The sequence below is a fragment of the Brachionichthys hirsutus genome, chromosome 11 (assembly GCF_040956055.1).
Source record: "Brachionichthys hirsutus isolate HB-005 chromosome 11, CSIRO-AGI_Bhir_v1, whole genome shotgun sequence".
NCBI lineage: Eukaryota > Metazoa > Chordata > Actinopteri > Lophiiformes > Brachionichthyidae > Brachionichthys > Brachionichthys hirsutus.
Window position 1 is genome coordinate 14,098,264 of NC_090907.1, and position 9,531 is coordinate 14,107,794.

General features: G+C 46.8%; 1 protein-coding gene across 1 annotated transcript in view; it reads left to right on the forward strand.

The window, feature by feature from the left end:
* LOC137901307 (ephrin-A5b-like) overlaps nucleotides 1-9,189 on the forward strand; it is a 68,045-nt gene extending 58,856 nt beyond the window's left edge. Inside the window, exons 3-5 of the mRNA XM_068745323.1 lie at nucleotides 8,457-8,522; nucleotides 8,638-8,718; nucleotides 9,065-9,189. Of these exons, the coding sequence (XP_068601424.1) occupies nucleotides 8,457-8,522; nucleotides 8,638-8,718; nucleotides 9,065-9,189 (272 nt within the window). The remainder of the gene's footprint in view (nucleotides 1-8,456; nucleotides 8,523-8,637; nucleotides 8,719-9,064) is intronic.
* The last annotated feature ends 342 nt before the right edge of the window (nucleotides 9,190-9,531 follow it).

Genomic DNA, 9,531 nt, shown 5'->3' on the forward strand with positions numbered 1-9,531 from the left:
TTAAAAGTCTAAACGTTGCGTACCATAGGGCTAACGAGCAGAGAGGACCCAAAAATGCGGAGACAGAGCCGGGAAACAAAACAGAGTCTTTAATCGCTCTCAAACAAAAAACACTCAGCCTAAAACGGTACTGAGGGGTGGACGGGCTGGAACGTCCAGTAAGAAAACAACGCAAAATCGCAGCCAAACAAAAGTGCAGAAACAACAGCTGGGCCGGTAATTTCCTCGAACAAACAAAATCCAAATACAGCATTTTCCGCACTATAATGCGCACTGCATTATAAGGCGCACCTTCAATTAGTGACCTATTTTAGGACTTTGTCCACATATAAGGCGCACTGCACTATAAGGCGCATGGAATAGAAACTACTTTAGTGGCTGGAGTTGCGTTATGCATGCACTAGGTGGAGCTGCGCTAAAGGGAATGTCAACAAAACAGTCAGATAATTCAGTTCCCACGTAGTTCGCTTGCAAACTTGTCCTTAGAAGGATCCTCCTTTCCACGGTCGGCCCAGGTCAACATCTTGTCGATTTCTCTGCCTTGCTCACTGGTACCGAGCCAGCCGGCTGGTTGCTCAGCTGTTAGCTCCGGTCCTTCCAGACTTAAGTTTCACTTTCCTGTAACTCTTATCTCTCCTCCCTCTCTCTGTCGCCTGCGTGCTTCGCTCTCTCACTCACTCACACTCTGGGGAGGGGCGCAGACACACTGAGCTCCCGATCCCAACACACACACACAAAACTATGGTGGCTGCCATTACCGTATTAACCATATAAAAGGCGCACCTTACTATAAGGCGCAGGGTCAAGTTTTGAGAAAACTAGAGGCATTTAGGTGCACCTTATAGTGCGGAAAATACGGTACTCAGCTGGGTTCAACTGCGGGAGAAAACGGAACGGCTTCACCAACGAGCAGGGACTGGAAAGGGAAACAGGAGCAGATCGGAGGGGAAGGGAAACAGGCACGGGAGACATTTGGGTGATCTGGTGATCGGAAGGCTGGTAAAGGTAAGGTAGATTTGGTTTACAGCAGTTACACTCTGCTGCTGGTCGCAGCGTGCGCATGCGCCCGGGCAATGTGGGTGAAGTGTCTCGCCTAAGGACACAACGACAGTGTACACATGTGCCTGAGATCCGAACCGCCAACCTCTCGATCATAGGACTACCCTCTCTTTTTTTTTTATCTTTTATTATCAAACATTTCATATTATTTACAATTGTACAGTGATAAAAGCTTGTGTCAGCAGTCCATACGTGCGTACTCATGCGTACTCCAAACCAGCACCGAAATCATAAAACCATAAACACAGCAAAACATAAGGGTGAGTAGGCACGAGGCCTCTCACCAAATCAAAACAAATAAATAAAACTGAACATCAGTAAGTCAGTCAAAATTAAATTTCAGTGCATCACCGTGCATTTGAACCAAAGTGCTCCCCTCAATAAACCCCTGCAGAAAGTCTTCGTGATCAATGTTTTTGTGTAGTGTCGTTATTGTCCTCCTCACCGTGTTCCTGAATAACCTCCAGACGTTCGTTACTTTATTGTCATAGTGGGCCAGATTCCTCCTGAATTTTACCGCGTACCTCGCATGGCTCAGGACCAGGTTTAACAGATTGATGTTCTCCCCCTTCTTCTTCCCAGTCACTCCAAACAGCCACAACGCCTTCCACTCCATCTCCACCACATACCGTCCTCTCCAGCATCTGTCAATCATCTCCCTCATCCTCTCAAAATACCCCTGAAGCTCTCTACATTCAACAAACTCATGCATACACGTTTCTACACTCACACTACACACATCACATTCTTTCTTCACAGTCGCATCAAATCTACTAATTATTAAATTATTGAACACCCTATTGTGACGTAAAAGAAAATCAGAATCCTCACATTCATGGCAGTTCCATTTCACCCTCAGGTTCTTCCATATTGTTTCCACCCTCACTTCGTTCACTACTCTCACCCACACTCTCTCTGCAGCCGGTCTCCTCACCTCATTGGCCCTCAAGCATTTATACACCATTCTCGTCTTGACATTCTCCAGCCTCACCCTCCGTTCACCCTCACCCACATACATCTCGATCTCTTCTTCTTCACACACTCCGGCCTCCTCCTCAATCATTCTCACCCATTCGCACGGCATTCCACTCTTCATTCTCTCCATCACTCCTTCCGCCGTGCCCCGCCAAATCTCTTCCTCCCTTTCCCTCACCTCATCCACTATCACCTGTGCCCTCATGAACCCCGGTACATGTTCATAGACTATATCCCTGATCTTCCTAAACCCCGCCTTCCACATGACCCTGTTGTACATTGTGTTCCCCTCGTGTGTTATTTGTGGGTTAAAGAACAGTGGTTGCTCCCATACTTGCTTCACATTCGCACACTCATACTTCACATGCTTCACAAACTCTCCCCATGCCGCCAGTACTTCCTTATAAAACTCGCTCACTCCGTCCATTCTTGCCTTCTTCAGTGCCATGTACACTCCGCTCTCCCCGCACCCCCCACATTTATTCATCGCCTCCCTCAAAAAAACCTTCCACCCATGGTCCCTACTCTTATCCAAATACCTAATCACCGTTTTAACTCTGAGTGCCTTCACCTTATCCCGTAAATTAATCAGCTTCAATCCCCCGTCCTCATACTCGTTTTCCAGTACCTCCCTAGCTATCCTGACTCCCTTCCCTCCCCACAGAAAATCCTTAACTAGCTCATCCACATCTCGCATCACCCTCTCCGGCACATCCAACACAGCCGTCGCATACACAAGCTTACTCATCACCAACGCATTCACCACAACCACTTTCCCCCTCAGTTTCAACCCTCTCCTCTTCCAGAACCCCAACGACTTCCTGATGCTGTTGACTATCCCCTCGTACTGCATGTCTCTCCCTTCTCTAGCCGCTATCCCTAAGTTGACTCCTAACACCCTAAAGTAATCCTTCCTCTCTTTCAGCCCTATGTCCACCCTCCCTATCCTGTCTGCCCCTACATACATTATTTCTGACTTTTCTATGTTGACCCTAGCTCCTGACGCCCTGCCATACATTTCTACACTTTCCAGCACCTCTACTACGCTCTCCGTATCCCTCACTGTAACTGTTGTGTCATCCGCATACTGATATAATAAACTAATCTGACCACCCGGTAGCTCTACACCCCTAATCTTATCGTTGTGCTGCATCAGTGCCGCTATCGGCTCTGCCGACAGCGAGTACAGCAGAGCCGATAGCGGGCACCCCTGCCTGACTGACCTCTCTAACCTGAACGTGCTGGTCACTATACCGTTAATCTTTACACAGCTCACTGCCCTATCATACATCCTCCTTATCCATCCTATCATCCTATGCCCGAAGCCCACTCGTTCTAGCACCCTGTACAAATATGTGTGATCTACTCTATCAAATGCTTTGTTCAGATCTAAACTCAGTACTATCCCCCTTTTGTCCCTCTTCATGTAGTCTATGGTGTCCCTGATGCTGCTAATCGTGTCTGCTATATCCCTGCCCGGTATGCTATAAGCCTGTGTGCTCCCCACTGCTGTCCCTATCACACTCTTTATCCTGCTCGCCAATACCCTCGCTAATATCTTATAATCTCCATTTAGCATACTAAGTGGCCTGTAGTTTTCCAGCTTATCCCTACTTCCCTTCTTGTGAATGATCGTTACTAACCCTGTCGTCATGCTAATTGGCATCTCTCCCTGCTCTTCTATCCTCCTAAACAACCTCTCTAGCACTGGCACTAATTCCTCCCTAAATTCTATATAAAATTCCCCTATTATTCCATCTATCCCTGGACTCTTATTCCTCCCTAGTCCTGCTATCGCTGCCTCTATCTCTCCTGTCCCATTCTCCCCCTCACACATTACCCTATGTTCCTCGCTCAGCCTACCTTTCACCTGCTCTAGAACCTGTTCCGTGCTTGCCTCATCTGTCTCTTCTTTCCTGAATAGTTCCCTATAAAATTCCTCAACCCTTTCAGCTATCCCTACAAAGTCTGTTATCTTCCCTCCCTCCTTTCCCTCCACCTGTTCTATGTAATTTCTCTTCTGTTTCATCCTTTCCATCCCTAAAAGGTACCCTGTCGCTCTCTCCCCCTCAATTATATGTTTCGCCCTGCTCCTAACTATTGCTCCCAAACACTTTCTCTGTTCCATTTCCTTAAGTTCATTCTTAATTCTCACATACTCCCCTACGTCTCGCCCCTCCTCGCTGTCTGCTCTCCCCATCTCCCTAATCAATTCGTCCTTTAATCTTCTTTCCCTCTCTCTCTCTAGCCTATTCTTATTCCTGCTATATCCTATACTGAGCTTCTTAATCTCCCCCTTCAGTCTCTCCCACCACCTCCCTATGTCCTCCTCATACATGACCTCACCCTTTCTCAATCGTATACAATCTCTCACACGCTCCTTATACTTTTCATCCTTCAACATCATTCCATTCATACACCAGACTCCTCCCCCTCTACTCTCACGGCCCCGCCCCAAGCTAAAACCCAACACCATGTGATCGCTCAGTGCATTCATTTTGTACTCAATATTCCCTATTTCCCCTTCTATGCTCCTCGTGCACAGTACAAAGTCTATCCTGCTCTGCCTCAACCCCCCTTGCACCACCTGTGCCCTCGAAAATCCCCTCCCCTTCGGGTTCCTCTCCCTCCACACATCAAGCAGATCATTCGCTCTCATCACTTCATTCAGCACGCCTCTGGTGGAATCACTCCTGAAGTCCACACTCGCACACGCATCCAGTCTCCCCCTCCACACATTAAAATCACCCACAATCATACAATTCTCTCCACACATCCCTCCCAGCCTCTCAAAAAAGCCTCTCCTCACCTTCTCCTCATTGGGCGCGTACACATTCACCAGCTTGTACTCCCTGCCCATGTACTCAAAGGTGATCCCGATCGCTCTCCCGTCACCGTCATCCACGCGTTTGTTCACCCTCTCAATAACCCCCCCCCCCTCACCCCCCCGTTGTTCACAAACATTTCTCCCATCCATTCCCTTTCAGCCTCCCTCGCGCACTCCCCATCCCAGTGAGTTTCTTGTAAACAGATGACGTCACTTGCGCACATGCTTATGGCTCGGTACCGCCTCTCCCTCCCTCTCAGCCCATTCCCGTTGAAAGAAGATATTGTTAACATCACGTGAAAATGAAATAAGAAACTAAACCTCACGGTGCCGGTTTGAGCTTGCACCGGGCCTTATTTTTCCCCCTGCTGCCCAGCGGTCTCTTCCTGCTCGTCCTGACGTCCTCCATGTCGTCTTCCCCGCTGTCCGTTATGTCTGAACACTCAGCGCGGCCGTCCTTCTCCTTGTCCCGTGGGGTAGACCTCGTACTCATCGGTGTCCTTTTCTCCTCTCCTCCAACCCTCGCGCCGCTGCTCCGCTTCTCTGTCTCCAGCGCGCCATCGCGCTCCGCGCTCTCACCCGCACCGCCGTCTCCCTCTCTCCGCTTTGCCTCCTCTCCTCCTCTCCTCTCCTCCTCTCCTCCTCTCCTCTCCTCTCCTCTGCTCCTCCGTCCGTCCGCTCCCGCCGCCGCCTCCATCGTCTCCTCTCTCCTCTCCGCTCACCAACCGGGGATCCCCTGAAGTGTATAAAATGTGAATGTATATTTGGAAACTTTGTGCTTTGTTTTTTTTTTAAAAAAAGCACAAAATGCTTGTACAGTTCTGAAGTTATTTCTTATGACAGAAATGTATAAAGTGAGAGACTAACATTTTTATTCTGTCTAAAAAAATTGATTTGCAATTCATTGTCTGAGATTATTCCTCAGTGTTATCTGCAGGAAACAGATTCACCCACAGCACAAACGTCTCAGCACACAAACAGACCATTTCAGGGATAAGGCTCTAATTCCCGTCTAAATATTCAGGGGTTACTCTTCTGGCCGCTTGGAGGGTTTTCCAGTGTACAGTATTTGCAAGACCCACAATGACGACGAAACCTTCTGCGCCGACAAAAGCACCTGTGGTCGCATCCAAAAGGCAGAGGAAGACGCTAACCATCGCGCAAAAAGTTGTACTTCTGGACATGCTAAAGGAAGGTAAACGTTACGCGGCTGTAGGGCGCCATTACGGAATAAACGAGTCTTCGGTTCGTTACATAAAAAAGGAGGAAGATAACATCAGGACGACAGCAGCAATACGTTTTAACAAGGAAGCAGAAAGGGTTGTAACTTCCTGCAACAAGAACACCGTAAGGACGGAGTCTGTTTAGCTTTGTGGATCAGTGACTGCAGGAAAAAGAACGTTACGCTGGACCAACATCATCCGCACCTTTAAACCTTTAAAGCGGCACAGCGGAGCGGCGCAGGGACGGAGAGGAGGAACTGTGAAATACACGAGTCGCTATTAAAAACTTCTCATGTGTTCAACCTTGTAGGTTGATCATTAAAATTAAATTCGTTATTCCTAAAAGCTATCATGTTTATTTGTTAAGCGTTTGTTTAATAGCGCTCTGATTCTCTGTTTAAAAAGAGGCTTTTATTTTGTAGGAGCATAAACGTCACGTCCCTTTTGGGTTTTGTTTCTTCCTGTTGATACATGTAGCCGCTGCCGTTCCGCTGTGCTAAGCTATCCAATAAAGCAGCATGAGAGGCTAAAGACAGCACGAGTAGAATATTTGTTCTTCTGCACTCCAAGCGGCTCTTTCCTCGACCTGCACGCCTTAACATTATTAACAGGAAAACGTTTACTGTACGTACTATATATTTATATTTCTCCAACAAATGTTTAGTTCTGAAAAGGTTTTGATCTTTGGTTTTATTCTATAATACTGAAACAATCTATTTAGATTAATGCCTGCCTGTTAAACGTGTATAAAGTGTGTGGTGAGGGGTTTAACAGCCTTAAAACATTTATGTACATGTATAATAATTGAAAAAAAATAAAGATTACTACATTGTGGATTTCACTTATTGCGGGTTGTTTTTGGAACGTAACCCCCGCGGAAAAGGAGGGACTACTGTACTGCCCCCCAAGGGTGGAACGGTTTGACTCCTCCCCTCAAAACATGCACCTCTTTTGGCCTCCTTCAAAATACACCTTTCAGGGGGGCAGAAACGGAGATAGTCATCACGACTCTCTCCGGATCAGCCCCCCCCACCCCCTTTTTTGTCCACCTACGTTGTACATAATATGTGTGTGTATGTGTGCAAGGGTTTTTTGAAATGCTCCTCTTAGACAGGGTGTTTGACTGTACTTGTACTTCTGCCCTTTGCAAGTTAAGCAGCTGTGTAAGCTTAGCGCGCCCCCTTGTGGTTACCTTGTGGTAGTGTTCCGGAGAACGGAGCTTAATTATCCAAGATGGTTGCACCTGCTGTGTGAACGAGAAAACAACCTTCGGATATGTTGTTGCTCTGGACAGGATCTGTCCGTGAGTATTGTTATAATAACAGTATAAGAATTGTGTTGCGTTTATAAGAGGAATCAATTTGCATCAGTTGAGCTATGTGAGTCCAGTTCCAGTAATTCCAGTTAGCATGTAGCCTAGTTATTGATGTTAGCTAGCTCATGAATGTTCTTGTATTTTTCAGTTTTACGACGGTCATAGAGGGCAATGGTTTGAGGCCATTCTTCCAATAAACAGCAAAAGGAAATCAAGTCTGGTTATTTGGAGCGCCGTCATCTAGCTGCCTAGCCGGTGAAACCACTTCAGGGCGAGGACAGCACACATACTACTGTGTGACTGTACTTGTACTGTTCTAACATTCTATCTAATAAATATATTCATCATCATCACCGATTCAGGACACAGATTCTTCCAGGAAGCGTTGATCGCTACGGATCTCATCTCAAGAATGTCACTCTTTATCTGTCTGTTAAAGTTCCACAAAACACCTGAACACCCGACACCGCCTTAAAAAAACGAGGTAAACAAACTCATTCAGATCTCGAAAAAGGAATGATGGTCGTCTTCCACTACGATGTCTGCCGGGGGCCCATCAGGATCTGAGCCGAGCTAAAGTAATGGTAACTCATTATTAATGATTAGACAATGATCGGAGATTTTCTGATCCATCTTGGCATGGCTGCATGTTACCATGGAAGCTGTAAAGTTCAATCATTTTTTGATAGATTACAGTGAAAAACTCTTTTTATTTAAAGAAATAAGCCAAACTTAAGTCAAGCCGCTTTACAAGAACATTAACTGTGAAACTGGGCTCTAATCGGGCTTTTGTTACTTCCTGAGTGCCGAGTTGGGCGTTTGCTCCTAAGCTTGCCGATGTTTAGCGACTGGCTGCTATTGAGTGTTGAGTGAAGGGTTTTAGAAACGGCTTTCCAAGTTTCCTTTGCTTTCAGTTCTGCAGCCCACCGAAGTCCCTTCCTGCATTTTTGCAACATACTTTGTATTATAGAGAAATCCCAACAGGTCATTTGATTGATGATCGAGATTGGCTCCCAGAGTCTATTTTGATGACATTGTCGTGTTCTCGGCTCCACAGCCTCCATCACCGACGACAAGGGAAGAAGAAGCTGCCTTCGACTCAGAGTCTTCGTCAGGCCTCAGAGTAAGTCTGCTCTGCACAGTTTTCCATTCAGCCGCTGATCGGCTGAGTGACGTTCAAGGGCGCTAACCTTCACGTATCTTTTCTCCTCTTTCTTGTGCTTTCTTTCATTGTCAAGACAATTGTGTGAAAAACTCTGGCGGCGTGCAGGAAGGGGTCAATTTTGACGACAACAATCACAACTCCCTCGAGCCCAGAGGTTGGTGGGAATAAATGATGTGTGTGTGTGTGTGTGTGTGTGTGTCAGGCAGAACTTCTGTTTCCAATAACTTCTACATCTGCTGTTAATATTCCTGTAATTTCATTTTCTTTCCAATGTGCTTTTATTTCTTGCATCCTGAATATGCACTATTTAGAGCTCTTACTGATCTGCCTAAAGTCGTATAACCAGGTTGGTAGTATTTACTGTGCTACCAGTGGAAAACATTTATATCTAGAGAGAGAGTTTGTTTCTAACCTCAGAATCAACCGACAGCAGACCAGACCCGGTCCAGTTATGTGTTCGCATACTGATCTCTGATCTATAATGATCTCCTCCTCTTCAGACGACATCGGCCACGAGTCTCCAGAGCCGGCTCGGAGGAATGTGAACTCTGTGGGTCGGCGCCAGGCTTCAGTCCTCCTGCTCAGCTCCGCCCTCATTCTCCTAGCCGCCATCTTGTCTTTATAGCGCCCAGTCTGGTGTCCCACAGGAAAGGACTGTCCTGTTGGGGTCACAGGCTGCCCTGTCCTGAAACCCCTCCACTCAAGGAGCACTTTTTTTTAAACAAAGAACAAACCCCACTGATAATCTCTCCAATGAGAAGAAGGGACTTCAACCCTGAAGCCTTCGCTGCTGGTGATCCGGCACCGGCGCTGAATGGGGCAGGAGCCGTGTCGAATCAAAAAAGGGAACGTTTGAAGGAGGACTTTTGTTTTACTGTTTGGATGATCACTTAAAGCGTTTTTAATAAATCCAACAATTCAATTGTAGCAAGCAACACGGGTTCCAGTTCGACCCATGAGCGGCGAG